The sequence below is a fragment of the Prorops nasuta genome, unplaced genomic scaffold, assembly GCF_024137725.1.
Source record: "Prorops nasuta isolate Cenicafe-Biocafe unplaced genomic scaffold, Cenicafe_Pnas_1.2 PNAS00003, whole genome shotgun sequence".
Taxonomy (NCBI): Eukaryota; Metazoa; Arthropoda; class Insecta; order Hymenoptera; family Bethylidae; genus Prorops; species Prorops nasuta.
Window position 1 is genome coordinate 7,893,213 of NW_027116800.1, and position 16,410 is coordinate 7,909,622.

General features: G+C 39.3%; 2 protein-coding genes across 3 annotated transcripts; one reads left to right on the top strand and one right to left on the bottom strand.

The window, feature by feature from the left end:
- The first annotated feature begins 9,700 nt into the window (after positions 1-9,700).
- Positions 9,701-10,529, top strand: LOC136785751 (uncharacterized). Its single transcript, XM_066747003.1, has 4 exons — positions 9,701-9,839; positions 9,914-10,063; positions 10,142-10,247; positions 10,321-10,529. The coding sequence occupies exons 1-4, from the start codon at positions 9,795-9,797 to the stop codon at positions 10,449-10,451; spliced, it is 432 nt and encodes a 143-aa protein (XP_066603100.1). The 5' UTR covers positions 9,701-9,794; the 3' UTR covers positions 10,452-10,529.
- A 941-nt stretch (positions 10,530-11,470) lies between these two features.
- On the bottom strand, positions 11,471-12,446 carry LOC136785750 (hyaluronan-mediated motility receptor-like). 2 transcript variants are annotated; one of them, XM_066747002.1, is made up of 5 exons: positions 12,287-12,446; positions 12,099-12,186; positions 11,934-12,025; positions 11,749-11,866; positions 11,471-11,671 (listed from the first exon to the last, which is right to left on the bottom strand). In XM_066747002.1, exons 1-5 carry the CDS (start codon positions 12,329-12,331, stop codon positions 11,592-11,594), a joined length of 423 nt encoding a protein of 140 aa, XP_066603099.1. In that variant the 5' UTR covers positions 12,332-12,446; the 3' UTR covers positions 11,471-11,591. The 2 variants fall into 2 exon arrangements, with proteins under 2 accessions (XP_066603099.1, XP_066603098.1); XM_066747001.1 differs by having other exon boundaries at positions 12,099-12,216; positions 12,287-12,395.
- Positions 12,447-16,410: the final 3,964 nt, after the last annotated feature.

Here is a 16,410-nt window from a genome sequence, read left to right on the forward strand (position 1 = left end):
CGAGAACTGGAGGAATTATAGGATCCGAGACACTTGCTGGTAATCAAGGATTATTTCACGTGGCATAGTCGCGCATACTCGCATTTTGTTTGGTTGGATTTTATCTTGAATGGACCAGCATAAACCGGTCATTCCATGCTGCACTACCTATATGCCACGCATCCCCCCCCCCCCTCCCTTTGCCTTCTCACCAACACAACGCGTGTATGATAGTATTACTATATAGATCCCTGAAGCAGATTGCAATCGTCATTGACCAAAGGAGTCACGTCTCTTTGGTGGCACAACCAGAAGCAATTGGCTGTACTAACAAACACCAATTCAAACCATTGCTAATTTCAAAGATTGCTCGATTGTATAAACTAGTTAATCGTTTGAAGAATTAAACTACCGGTTTATGCCGGTTAATGACGAACGTATATTGATTTGCAGCTGCAGGTGTCGGTTTGCAATTTCCTGTGCGAATTGCTGAAATTCTACATCGAATTGCCTCTGTCTCGTTCTCGTTATCGTTCGGTTTATTTACACCTTATCTAATCAACCCCCCACCCCCTCTTTCCATACTGCCGAATAACCGTGACCATCGTGAAAATGAAGAAGAGGGGGGAGGGTGGAGAGAAGAATAAAATAAGGAAGCTGAAAGGCTAAAATTGGATTTACAGTTAGGGCAACCGGTGCAATGGTTTTGCTGGCGAATTCAAATAACACGAGACGCTCCTTCGGCGGTCGTATAATCTTTAAACTGTAATATCTGGAAAGCCGTAAAATCCAGCAGCTATATCTAATGTAACCAACGCTCGCGTCTGTTTTACGAGCGAGATGCGCCGTGTATCTGGTATATAGGTCGTCCTGGTTCTGCTGCTGCCCCTATCGATGCACGCCGCGCATTTCTATCTGATCGTATCTCCCGGGCCAACCAGCTACATCCTGCCACCTCCCCCCCCCCCCCTGCACTTCCGAAAGGACGTAAAATCTCCACGGAGGTTGTCTAAATCGGATCGCTGCTCGCGACTCTGGAAAGAAATATGTTTTTCGAATACATTCCACTTATTCGTTACTCGATCCCTTCTCTAGAAGCATTTTTTAGCCATAGTCGAAATTTTGCATATCTACATATTTACATTGGTTTCTGAAAATAAATGCGAAAGGGTGGGCTCGCTTGCGTTTGCTTTCTTTTTCGTGGAAGACCAGTGCAAATAAATGGTCTCCCATCGAAGAAAAAAATGGAGGAGTTACTGGAGCGTGGCTTTTAACCAAATAAGAAAATAAAGCAGAGAGGTTATCTTTGCTGTTCTGGTGTTCGGTGGCCTATTGGAGGTTGAACGGGGGTAATGGGTTTGTTGGGAAAGAAAGGGGTGGTGTGGGGCCGGGACACAGTGTAAATTTCGTGGAACGTAGCAAGCGGCTAGCAGACATTACGTATATATATATAGCAACACTGCGGAATTGTTGATCGGTGACTGACGAGGATCACGAACATACACTGCACACACACACACGTACGCACACGCGTGCACGGGAAAAGACAAACGTGCAGAGTGCACGGCACTGCAGCATCCTGAAGCAGGACTAGCTGATGTGGCGATCCTGCGGGAGTGCTTGATCCGTGATCACGTTGTTAACCCTCCCTTCCAGCCCCTCGAGCATATATCCCGCTTCTCCCTACACACACACACACACACACTTTGCCAACATAACCCAACTCCTTTCTTCCTCCTTCTCCCCCATCCCTTCTTCTCGTTCGATAATGTAAACTACAAACATCCGCTGGATCTCTCTTTTATACGTATTCAGCTCCTACCACTTTCACTCCACCACTCGCATACGTTATACTATATATACACTTGTAAACGAGAGTTTTTTCCCCTATTGGCTTTTGAAAAATAGATACGGTACTCTCCGAAGATATTTGTTTTATCGTTATATGCATGCAATAACTGGTAATGATTTATCGTGTAGGGGGCCGAGAGAAGAATAATTATCAGAGAAAATCAAAAGTGAATTTATTTACATGCCTTTGACAAGGTATATAGCGAGAGGAAATTTCGCACGGAGATAAATTTGTCTATATCGAGGAGAGAATATGAAGCGTTTGTGACTTTGTGCAGACGTTATCCGGACTTATCCTTATACCAAGGTATACTGTATATGTAACAGGCTCAAGCTTCCAAAGGAAATCTCTTTGAAAGATGTTTAATTTTTTTCATTCCTTTTTAGTACAGGGAAAGAAAGCGTGCAAGAGGAAGTTTAGCTATAATCTCGCATCTAGCAGGCTAATATCGGGATAAGGACGGAGGAAAGGTCCCGAGGGTTTACGTAGGATAATGTAAGGTAAGGGAATCTTAATCTCGTCGGGCGATGGCCCACCTCGCAGATTTTCCACCTGGCACTCACAGCCCTGGGGTGTAATTTCAGTAATTTAATTCCCAAGCTTAATAATATAGGCAGCTGGAAAAGCGGGTAAAGGGAGTGGGCTATGCAGCGCGCGAGGCTTACGAATAAAAAGCAGAGAACTTGCAAGCATATATCTTTCCTCCTGCTCCAACTAATGTCAATTAAAGATCGTCCTGATCGAGGGTCGTATTCTTACGTCGAGGTTTCATAGGATAATTAGACTTGGGAAATTAAATTTTAGCGAAACTTGGTACAAAGGAAAGTTTCCATGCAGCGATACATCCTTCCAACGTACAATGGCCCCATCGAAACTAATTCAAGGAACACAAGCGAGCAGGCATCTCGTAAACCCGTTGACGACAGGGATGGTTTAGTGTGCAAGCATAGTTGAGGAACAATCAAAGAGACACGCGAAGCATCATCATTCCTGCTTCATTTTCTACGCGTTCATTTCTATAATATAAGCTGCAGTTTATCCAATTCACACATTATTGCGTGCATTATATATACTTTTATATGGTATATTTAATATAGTCAAAGAATTAAGAATTTAAGAGAAATCTACCGTATGAGTATATGATAGAATAATTTTTATTCATAAATCATTAATTCAGAGAGACCCCACAGAATAACAGAATTATTTTCCAGTTATTTTTCTACACGAATTGGTGTAAATGTTTTAGCTTTGACTGATCAATAAATACATCGCTCGTTTTTTACAACACAGTTTGTCAAAAAATTAGGTGAGTTTTCAGGTTCTTGCAGTTGTTTTTGAAACGCAATTTGCTCCCACGAGTGTTTATTAATCCACGACGTCCGACAGGTTGATAAAGCTCGTTTGAACTTAGCCTGGTGGTGCGAATCTCGTGTAAATAACCGTTAGCACACCTAGTAACCAGCGGTACTGTGAAACTTACGGGATGCTATGTCCCTTAAATTCTGACGCGACTTTAGTTGGCTTTTTGAAAGCCCTCTCTCTCTCTCTCTCCCACTCTCTTTCATTCTCTCGCTTTCTTATCCTAGTCGAGGATCCTCCGTAGCAATAGAACTCCCTTCAAGGTGCCATAAAGTCTCAATAACGCCAGGTTCGCGCGCTCTTTTTCAAAGTTATTGTCGGCATCTCGATTACAAGTCCTTGGTGACTCTGTGCCGATCGATGAGTCTCTTGAAAATCAACAATACCATCGCCCCAACCTGCAGCTCTTTCGTATTTTCGAATCTCTCTTTACACGATGCTCTCTATAATATCCATATATATTAATTAGAAATTACATCCCTTTGTACCTTGAAAGGCAAAGGACGAGAAATTCTTCCTTCTAATTGATCGAATTTTCTGAATGTCTTCGACTATTACATATCCGTAAATTAAAGATGTAACGAAATAAGGAATAAGCTGAGAAAGCTGTTTCATTCGTTACTATTAATCGAACAGTATAAATAAAGTAGTATTTCATATGTATATGTTGGAAATTTAAAGTCTGTCTGACTGTAAGTGGAAAATCCGTTTACGGAGGCTGTTAAGGGGAAAAAGAAAGAAGGAGGAGTACGCACCTGCAGGCTGCATGGCAGGCAGGCACACACACAGAGCACAGGATCGATCGGTCCAGTTAGCTCTCCGACAGGACACGCGAGTCGCGAGAATCCTGCGAGATTATTCGTCATTGTCGAATTCCGAATTGATCGATAGTCGCGAATCAAAAAAAACAGCGGGTTGCCGGCTGGTAAGAGGTGGCACGATAGAAAAAAAAAATGAATTATGCGACGAATCGAAAATGCTGGTCACGAGGGGAACTCGAGGTTATTGTCCTGTCTTCCAGGCCCTTTCAGCTAGAGGTGGTCGGGGTTGTGGAAGCCTATGATTTGTTGCTGAGGTACAGGGTGTTACGGTGTCTCCTCCTGATGGATCACCTATCTTACGTGCCTTTTATCCACCGCGCGAACGTCAAGAGGTCATCTCCAATCTTCGCCAAAGTCAGATCTCTTTTTACCTCGTAGCTTAATACTATCGATATACCATATATATATATATATATATAGCTATACTAAAAATAAATCACTTTCTTGCGCCCCAAGCGATCCTACACGTATAAGTTTCTGCATTCATCAAGGAGAGAATCAATTTTTCGTTGTTTTGCCTTTGCAGAAAAGAGCTCGCTCCTCAACGAGCTGGACGAAGCAAAAAATATCCAGTCTGTTGGAGTCGGAAACTCGTAATCAACGCGACTATACTAGCATTTCAGAGTTTGCTCTCTCGATTTGCTAACGAGAAAAATCGCGCTTGCTCTTTCTTCTGCACAAGTCATACATTATTCTTTGTGCAGAGGCTATTTTGCTCCTTAAACGTCATATTCGCTACAGCAATTTGGTCGCAAAGCACAAAGACGCGAGAACACACTGAAAATAGGAAATCTCTGCAATAATGACATATTTTCAGGGGAAAAATGAATCTTCCGACAGACGTGGGATTTGAAGTGTCCGTTTAACGCTTGTAGGACGTTAGGAAGCTTTTTGAAAAATCTCTCTCTGACCGAATCTTTACGTTATGCTGGCACGTATGAAAATCCTACAAGACCATTGAAAGAAGCCTTGGGGGTGGTTGCGATGGGAACATTTTAATGCAAATGCATGGACATCTGGGATATCATGGAGCGAGCCGACTATGCTGACTGAATCAGCAGAAAACCGGAACGTTTTTCATACAACTTCTACTTCCACGTGCTCAAACAATATGATTGCGGAAAAAAACTTTGGATAATATCAATTCACCGTTCGTGGCATGGTTTCTTTTGGCACGAACAACGAGAGGAGAAGAGTAATTAAAATATCGGTCTGGTTTATCGATCATTCCGAAAGCAGGACAACATTTTTACGTTAACCTCACATGGAAGCTTGTCCTTTTTCCTTCTCAGGAATTCGCTGCATGTACCGCCGCGGGAGTAAGAAAATATTGAGGCAATTATTAGAGTTGAAAGCTTCTCCCAACAAATATCTCGAATTTTAATTCTTAAATGGGAAGCGACAATTTATTCCGAAGAATGTATATACACTCTATAAGGTTCTATCATCTCATCGGTAGAAGATCCAATTACGCGGTGCGACATTTGATATTCCGTATTCAGATGAGGGGTGTAGGTATAATCCAAGGACAATAGGAGCTAGTTGGGTCCAATAAAAACCTCTCCCGCAGGATCGCTTGCTTGCTTTCCGTTTTATCCAGGTTTTATTCGGCAATAAACAATATTTTTATTGCTCACCCCGTTTCTGCTGCCCGAGGCGCGAAAGTGCAATTCCGGGGATGCTCGACATTTTTGTACACATCCTCCCCTGCCCCCAACATAATTCGACCCATTCTAGCAATAACGAAGTAGCACACTCGTTAATGCAGTTTACGACGGCAAGACTCCTGCGAGACTATGTGCGAGTTTTGCCACCCACGTATACTTTCTTCCCCTTTCTCCCCGATACTCACCACACTCCTTCTGCCAGAAGTCTAATATCATCATGAATATATGTATGTATGGGAGATGCTCTCTCTCTGTGCTTCGTAGAATTTTTTATTAAATGCAAAAATATGATAAAAGATATAACTGTGGGTTTTTTCAAGTTGATAAAATACAACAATATAGCGTAGTAGAGGGGGGGGGGGGAGGGTGTGTGAATTTTGTGTCACTTAGAAGCACGATTATCCGAAATCGAAGAGTAGAACAGCATATTCGAGGCTTGGCAACTGCTGAGTGCAGTTCAGTCGAGAGGTTTTGCAAAGAGGAATTGAGAGGAGGCAGAGTGTATTCTCCATGGACGAGCGTTTTGACAGTTAGTCGATTAGTTGGATATATTCAAATTGTCAGACAACTTGGGATATAGTTCTGCTACTTCGCGCGGGATCCTCCAGTCTCCGAAGGGAATTCAAATCAAGTATGTAATCGCTATACAGCGTTAGCGAACACGTCTCACAATAGATATCGTCGTCTGTGGCTGGACGTTTTCTACCCTAGCTGTCCCAGTCGAACTCCGATCAATTAATCGTCGCTGCTGCATGCTTAAATGCATATAGATAATACTGTCTCTCTCCCCGTCCTCAATAAGAACCATTTATTATTCATTAAGCGTCGATGTTTCCAGCAATTGATTAGGGATCTTCGCGTTTCAACGGTAGAAAGAGGGCGGAAACTCACGCGTGACCTGGCACTTCCGGGAACGGCCAACTGAATATTTAAATGGAAACTTTGTATCTTCTTAATCCCCGCGAAGTGGCTACTAAAAAGTTTTCTGCGAACTCCCGCGAACAAATTGCGAGAATGGAGGGTGTAGAGGGAAAAAAAACTGCAAACGAAGTAGAAGTGGAAGAAAAAGTGGAAGTGGGAGGGAGAGACGAGGGGATAAAATAGGCCAACAGAGAAGTTTAGGTTGTAACGCTGATAGAGGGAGAGAGATGGAAGGGGGAGGGGGAGTTGAAGGAGGAGGGAGGGGGGGGGGTATAAGTGCACAGTAGTGAGAGATGGGAAGAGGGGTTGGGGGAGTGGGAGGGGGGAGGGTAGAGGATAAGGGTGGAAGAGAGAATTTGTCGGTTTGGCTAAGACTACATTTCGCACAGGTATGAATGGGGATGGAATTTAGTGCTGTGGGATGAACACCCTTGTCATCCGGAGATCAATTTAGCCTTTGTCACCGATGTCGCCGTCATGATTCTCCGTACAATGGAAGGAAGGAAGGGTCGAGTGGGAGAAAGCGAGACCGCGAATGTGTGGAGTGGCGTGCAGCGGTAGCTCGAAATCTGAAGAGCGAAGGAGCAGTTGGACCAATTCTCTTCCACAGAAATTCGTGGCCTTTGAGAGCGTAAGTAACGCAGAGTTTGTCGAGCGAATGCGGACAGTGGCCGTAATTGGCCGTCTCGTGATTGAACTTGGATGTATCAATGACCGTACCGTGCTACCAGAGGCAACGCATTCTTGCCAATAAACAGATGCCTTTTATCTCCTTCGAAACTCATACATACCACGCACGTTTTCTCCTATTCTACTCTATATAGCGCCCCGCTGCTATACTATCCTTGCCTATATACTTCAATTGCTACCATTACCGTGATTGCTCCGCCAGCAACATTTCCTCTATACTCGATCTCTTCTCCACGACCCATCATTTCATGTCAAACTTTATATTTCAATTTCTCAGATAAAATGGTCAGATGGAGGAAAAGAGGGAGAGGGGGAGGGGGTACTCCTGGTCGATTCAATTTACTTCGAATAACGAGAGAATTGCTTGAATTACAGATATCAGAGTCAAAAGAGAATTTTTCGTCGATGTTTGCTCGGTTTATCGTATAAAATTCTATTTTGCTTGAAAGGCTCTCCCAGTTACGAAGAATAACGAGCGGATTGTCTGTTGTTAACGAGATTACACATATCAATTGTGATTGTACAAAAACGTGGCTCTTGTGAAATCATTGACGCTTGATGTACTCGCGTCTTTGCAGAGGTTGGAAACGCGTAGCGGTCACTCGCGCGAATGTAATTGTTCCGGGCGAAAGAATTCATTCCGTTTCGGACGCTTAATTACACTAACTCCCTTTTCCCTCACGGGAAATATATTTCCACCTCTGCCCGACTCTCCCTCTGATCTTGGAAATTTTCCACAGGGCTTTCCCGCACTATCGACCGGGGTGATCGATGCTCGAATTTTATCGCGAACGATAAAATATTATCTCTTCTTTGAATATTCAGTGTTTGGCGAATGCATCGGGTTGCAAATTTATGCATTTTTCTCTCAATATCTTTTCTCTACTTTTTTCTTCATCCCGATAAGTAAATCAAGCGACGGTACTGCATGGAATACATTATTGCGAGTGATCGATGCTCTACTGTAAATGAAAAAAAAAGATGCTTCGAGATGGAATCAAGAGTGATCGACTTTATTGTTGATATATTTAGTTTTAGTAACGAAGAAGAAAATTGGGAGAATAAGAGCATTGGATGAGTATATAAGAAACGATGTGAAGTATATACAGCTGGTTAACTTGATCCAATTTGAAGAATCTCTCTCTCTCTCTCTCTCTCTATATATATATATATATATATATCCCTCCTGTACATTCCTAATTTAAAAGCACAGAGCAATTAGCACCACATAATACCGGAGTCTGGACAAATCGGATTTACACGAGATCATAATCTACCCATTATTCCAAGTACTACCAATTTTAAGGAGCTTTTAGTTATATGGGATATAAATTCAAGAACAGTTCTGCTATTTAGATGAATATAATATATATACCTATCCATATAATTACTCATTGTTCTACGAGAGAAAACATTATTTGTGTGTATATAGGTATGTGTGCGTGTGCGGAGCTAGTAGTATAGAGAGGTAAAAAGGAAAGTCTCCACGTAAAAGACCCCATGGCAAAGTCTAGTTATAGATCATGAGTTTTTTCGTTTTTTCTCAGAGTTCTCCAAGAATAGATAGAGAATGAGAGTTAAAGGTCGACTGCGGAGTAGTCGAGTGTATTTGTACGGTGGGATCAGCAGACGATAAGGACTCTTTCGGCTTAGCAGAGGTTCTAATAAAGAGATCCAAATCTTCGACAAATAAAACTAACCTATGCTTTTTGTGCGTTCCAATGTATATGATATTTTAAGAATCGAAACGCGTAGCTGCTATACTATCGCGATTGTTTTTTCCTCACAATTCCGATGACATCAAGCTACACGATAATTCAAGTGCACATATTAAAAATGATTCCTCTTCAAAGCACGTTCGGTATGAGTTATTGTATGCGACATAATTTACATAGACTTTCCGTGAAAAAAATCTTATCTACCACGATGCTCTTTAATTTTTACGTCGCGTTTCACGCATCTGAAAATAAAATTGTCTCCTACTCTTACGCATTCGCTTTGATTAATGCTCGCCAGAAGGGAGACAAAGAAACTGGGCTATTTTCTCCTATAACGGCATGCCTAGCGTGCTACTCTACATTCACTATGTATACAGTCCTGAAAGAAATGTGGTTAGATAAGTTTATCGGTGCCAGGGTTAAATTTCAGAAGGGAATGCTACAGAAACCTGCAAATTTTATGTGTTATATATATGTTACACAGCAGTCCAGTTTATTGTAGATAGCATAACGATTTGTCTAACGAAACTAACCTGACGTAACTGAAAGGAGCAAGAAAAACAATTGGATCATTTGTAATGTTCTTTCAAGACTGTCGCATCCTTATCTTGTTGAGCCTTGGGTAAATTTGATAAAATAATTCTTTCTAGCATCATATATTACGCTTGACAAACTGAAGTAACTATAAAGCGTTGCACTCCATTAGCTATTTACTGCAGTAGAGACGTAGCAAGTAGCGCGAAAAGACAACTCGATATTTTTTGTTGAGTTCTTGTACAGATTTCTCATGAAAATGGCCAAACTTGTCATCCTTTGCCTCTCGTTGTTCCTCGTACGTATACGAATATTATTATTGTTTCCTACACGAGTCTATAATACTTGTTTTTAGACCACTGACACTTTCAGACTGTAGCATGTGCTCAAAATCTATTATCTATACTGGAGGCTGTGAATAAGTGTCGACCAAAATCCAACTTTTTAGACTTTTTCAGCAACGAGAAAGAGGAACAAAGTATTGGATGCTTGGTCGAGTGTATCTTGAAGGAATTAGGAGCGGTGAGTAAACTACCTGTCGTATAATAAATTGTTATTTTCTTAATATAATTTATTTATGCTTTCATCAAACCAATAAAGTTGGATTCAGAGGGAGGATTGCAGTTAGAGCCTGTTGAAGAGGTCATCGATACCATTTTGCCATCTCGAATTGCAGATCCATTGAAGAAGGGCTTGCTGTCGTGTGGTAAGAATAATATTAAATTCGTAAAATATACCGAAAAATCTCTTCATACTAACACCTCTCTCCTTGTTTTCAGTCCCGCAAAACAATTCGAGCCAGAGCTGTGCTTTAGGTACAGAACTATCGGATTGTTTGATTCGTAACAATCCACTGTTAAAAAGATTACTGAAAAATCTTCCCAGCTCCTTGACAGGACTCTTACAATAAAATTAATTTTACCGGGCCTTAAAAGAGTGCTGTAACTAAAAATATTATGACTCGCTAATAAAATAGTCTAGATTTTTACGACCGTTCGTCAATCTGAACCAATGCAATTTTCGATGCTTTTCTTTCACACCGTAACTATTCGTGAAACGAGGCTTTTCTGAAACATAAAATGCTGGCATGAAATCAGCGAAATCTTTATCAGCTCGCTGCTGAGGAGAGGAGTAGAGCGTTCCGAGAGCTACGGCTCGCACAATCCTCTTCAGTCGTAAAAGCAAATGGAGGGCATAATCAGTTTGGTAGATATCGCAGTAACCATGCGAATTTGCCTGAAATCCGTATATAGGCTACTATCGAGCTAAGGGATTGACAAAGCTTATAATTGGCGAGTCAAGAATGAGTAGAGTGTTAACGATCGAGAAAAAGGCTCAATGGTAGGGATGATATGCAGTATAGATAAAGGTGACTGGTAGGTAATTTCTGTCTGGGAGAGGTCAAGCTTTTCTCGTCGCAGCAGCGTTAGCATAAAAATATGCTTAGCCAAACGAGATTTTGGAAGGTTGCGCGCTGGGTCGCGCTCGTCCTCGGCAATAAAACTCGATGGAATTTACACCGAAATGAGACTTTACCGCCCACGCTCGACCAGCCCCTTCCACCCCTTTTGGCCTCTCCTACTCACCCGTTCTCACGTCTCTTTTCACACTGAACACCAACGCAGCCGGCACGAAACGGAATGAAAGTTTCGCGAAATGGAACGTTACGTCGGGCTACTCTCTCTCTCTCTCTCTCTCTCTCTCTTTTCCTCTCCTCTCCTCTCCTTTTTTTTCCTGTCTTGCCCGCTTTTTCTAGCCCGACAGAAAAAGACCACTTCATTTCCCTAATGCGACTCATGGCAGTAGCAGCCAGGCCAAATGGCACAACTGGCCCCTTTATGCTCGATCGAACGTTTTTACACACTGCAGCTTTTTTATTTATATTTTATATTTATATATATATATATATAAACACACATATACCGTACGTTGTTTGCGATAATCACATTTATTCTTAAGAATGAATTAATCACTATCAACTACTTTCTATGGTATAGTACTAATTCAAACATAAAAATTCCGATTCTTCTATATAGTTGTGCAGGATCGTTTAAAATTCCTTTGTGTTCGTTATACAACGCAACATATTCCCGGCCAGTTTCTCATTTGGTAGATCTTTTCCTTGTCCCGCTAAAATTTGATATAGAAAAGAATTAATTTTATTAAATGATGTCTTTTTAATTTTAATTAAACTCAATATCTACTACCGTCAACACAGTCCATTACAACTTTCATTAAATGCTCTTTGTTAAGATTTTGTGGAACATCCATGTTTTCAACGAAATGCTTTATCTCCTCTTTGTTAAATCCAGTATCTTCATTCATCTAGAGATTTAAAAAGAATTCGACTGAGTGGTCTGTAAATTATCATGAAACTGTCATTTTCTCTCACCAACTTTTCCTCACGCATGACACAATAATGGAAGGTGTCGTATTTATTCTCATCTACGTATGTTGGATCATCTGGTAGTTTCTCTAGTTCAGCTAAAAGTTATCATTGATTTTGTAAGGAAAAATCTAAATCGATTAATTGATTGATTTAATTTTAGCAACCGACCTTCAGTTATTTCAGACTTTTCCCTGCAAGAGGTAACGATTGACTCCATCCTTTCAGGATAACCTCCTAGTTTTATCGAAGCATCAGCCTTCGAAGAAATGAATAAGAGTTCGCATGACTATTAATTTAGAGCGCCATATTCGAGTAGCTGTGACACATCCAGCACGACTACATAGAGTAATATTTACCAAGGACCAAACCAAGCACAATCCAACGAGGAGGAACTTGAACATTTTAACACAGTTGCTGTACACCACGCGTAATATTTTTCAACGTAAGTCTTTTCTTCTCGCGTGAAGTATAACGATTAATGCTCTTGTCGCACGCGATATTTATATATTCAGCTACGCTCGATTATTCTCTCATTTCCGGAGATGAGAATATTTATTTTGCTCGGTTTTTTATGAGATTTATGTAACAGCTTGACCATTAAATTGGTCTCCTTTAATCACGAAACGTTTCCTGATAGGATTCCCTTGATTCTTTTTTAAGCGGGATTCGAGGAAACTTTTACGGCATAGGCGAGCATTGCCGGCATCATCATTTTCAAACAGGAAATATATTTCTTTGTCGCTGCAAATGTCGTGTGGTCAAACGCAATAGCGCTGCGTCAATTAGATTTTATCGAGCTTGAATTGTGGCATTCCGTGACTGCAAACAATGTAAGGTCATTATTATAATTGTATCCAAACCAATTAACCTTATACATGTACATATGAGTATATTTTTCTAACAATCATCAATGAATACCCTTTAGTCTATGACATTACGTAAAAAAAATCTTGTGTTATATAAAAACACGTCGATTGAACATTTTACTACGTCTATGGTAGGTGTAATGGGGAATTATTACAAAAGACTCGAGGGAGTTGGAAAGAAAACCAAGCATCTTTGAGAACGATTTTGGAATGGAGCGAGCATGAGAATTGAATAGAGTATAGCTATATTTAGCGACGCGATATTTCGTTGCCTGAATAAAGCTACCAAGGTTTACGTTGCTCGATGCAAAATACATTTTCCTTTCAAATTATAACTAGGCGCCTTCTCAAAGAGATATTAAAAATCTTCTCATCCTCAATTCAATTATCCACAACGCCAGACTCTGTACAACTCATCTTACCAAGTGGTCTATTAAATTCTCTGCATTAAAAAAACAACAAGCATTTTATTAGTTATTATTAGGTTCGGTCGCCTTGCTTTATTTCGATAATACGACCGTTAGTCTTAATCCTGTAATGAACTATTAACGTTATATTTAATCAGGCAAACTTTGTTCATGTCCGAGGAAAAATTCAGAGCATTTCAGCGAGTGATGAAAAAAACGTCACATGAACAGACACGGTTTATTACAGTGATGGAGAAAAATATAAGGTTCCGGGTGAAGGAAGTGACAGCGAAGTAAGGTTTTTCTTGAATGAAATTTGAGAGAGAGAGAGAGAGAGAAAAGTATATATAATTAATTCTTATATAATAATGAAATGCATAATCACATCATTTCAAAGAAGAAAATCAAACAACTACTACTATGTTTAAATGAAGAATGCCTAAAACATTGCCTCATCTAACAAAGATTAAATATTATTTCTCTAAAATTAAACCTTGTTTACTTTTTCTTTAGTAATTTTATATACTTAAAAATGAAACTCTAATCAATTTCTCTTTGATATAGCATTAATAAATTAACTTTTTCAATATGTTTTTTATATAGGAAAATTCTTAAAAAATAAACATAAGAGGCTTCGTTTACTACAAATACGATTTATTACTTTTCTTTCTTCACTTAACAAATACGACAAAGCTTCCGCTACAACAAACATCCAAAAATAATAAAATATAAATTATGGTAAGATACTTTATATTTTTCTTACTCTTGAAAAAGGTAATTCATAACTTGTATTAGCTTACAAATTTATTTAATTCCTATTTTCTGTTATATCAAATCAATTAGCAAGCATTTCTTCATCAAAATTAATAAAATTGGGTAAATTAGTAACTTTCGATATACATTGAATATTCAAAATTATATAAATTTGCAGTTTGAAATACAACCATCGTTCCGATGTTTTGTTAGCTCAGCGGAGTTGGTATATTTAAAAATATAGGTTAGTAAGCCTAACGAAATGATTAAGCGAATATTAAAAATAGTCATTGGAATGAAATAAGTTAAAAAATGTTCTGTAAGAGGAAATGAGAAGAAAAGAATGAGATGCTCAATAAAAATACATCGGATGCAATTGACTGTAAATATTTTTTTTTACCTTGTATTTTATTCCAGAGAAAAAAGAACAAATTTGTCTCCTTCATACATAAAAAATTAACTTTCAGAATGCTTTAGAAAATAAGCACCTTTTTAGTTTAAAGAAGCGAATTTACACATTGCCAACATGTGTTGCTACGCGTTAAAGAATCGTAAAATAAGCAGCTAAGAAATCGCTTGTTTAGTATTAAGATTTAAATGGAATTTAGAACAATTTATGTTAAAAAATATAAATTACTTCCTGACTTATATATATTATTTATTTTAAGATTGATTGATATAAACGAATGATATATTATATATACTATATAAATAATTTCCATAAACTGAAAGATCTGTTTCATTGTTAAAAAATGGTATTTTTTATTAAAATAAAAGAAAATGGTTAATCAAGCAAGCTCTGTCAATAATTAAATTCTATAGCGAAATTATACAATACAAACAACAAAATCCACAAATTTACAAGAATAATAACCTTTATTAACATATAGCGTTAAAATCTGCGTAAAAATATTTGCATCAAATATTTAAAATTGCCCTGTTTGACTCCAGAGTATTTCGGAGTCGTTTTAAAAAATTAGCAATAATGATCGCGCACTTTCCCTTGTAACAATGTCCCAGGACAGCATTAAAGCTGCTCTCAGTGCTTCAATAACACCACATCCTGTTATCTCGATACTTATCGCTCTAAGATGGACTAAACTAAAAAGTCCATTAACTTCAAAAACTGGTGATGCGATAAATATCAAACGTCCTCATATCTCTCTTTCAAGCCAACAATAATTATACATTCAATTTCGCAGAAATCATATTGCACATAAAAGTAACAATTAATAATTATTAAATTTGTTTCAATTTCGATCATTCATATAGAAATTTAACCAAAATATCATAAATATTTGGAAGTATTAGATAATATATAAAAAAAAAAAAGGAAAACTTTTTGGTAGAATTGTTTTTCCACTCTATGTATCTTTTTAGGCCCAAATGCCCCCCCTCCTCAATTTCGCGCGGTTAAATGCAATAACACTGCGTCAATGAAATTTTATCGGACTTGAATTGTGTCATCTCGTGCCTGCAAACTATTTAAGGTCATTACTATAATTGAATTCAAATTGATCAACTTGATTTGTACACCTACATGTATATGGTTTTCTACCTATTGTCAATAGACGTCCTAGAGCACCTAACGTTACGTATTAAAAAAAAGTGTTGATGTATGTAAAAACATGACGATTGAATTTGGACCGCACCGCAGGTAGGTGTAATGGAGAATTATTACAAAAGACTCGAGGGAGTTGGAAAGGAACCTAGCATCTTTGAGAACGATTTTGGAATAGAACGAGCATGAGAATTGAATGGGGCAACTATATTTAGCGACGCGATATTTCGTTGCCTGAATAAAGCAACCAAGGTTTACGTTGCTCGATGCAAAATACATTTTCCTTTCAAATTATAACCAGGCGCCTTCTCAAAGAGATATTAAAAATCTTCTCATCCTCAATTCAATTACCTACGACGCCAGACTCTGTGCAAGCCATCCTATCAAGTGGCCTCTTAAATTCTCAGTAAAAAATAACAAGTAATTTATTAGTTATTATTAGGTTTTGCCACGTTGCTTCATTTCAAATACGACTGTTAATATAAAACCAACGAGCTGTAAATATAATTAAATTGGACGAGCTTCATTAATGTCAAAGGAAGAATTGCAAGCAGCATTTTAGCGATCGAGCGATGAAAAAATATCACATGAAGAGACACGGTTTATTACAGCGATGGGGAAAGAACGTAAGGTTCCGGGTGAAGGAAGCGAGCCGGGGCTAAGAGAGGTTTTTCTTCAATGGAATTTGAGAAAGAGAGGAGTATGCCGTGTATGTGTGGAAGTAAAAATTGGATCGCGGCCGGTTGGCGCGCACGTGTGTCGACAGGCAGTCGGCGGAGACTCGGTGGATAGCAGGCAGGCAGGCAGGCAGGATAGGCAGATCACAGATGGTCCTTTGGGGCGGCGTCGACTGTGTCGTCGTTGTCGACGGTGGCGCCCCGGAAGTTGCGGAG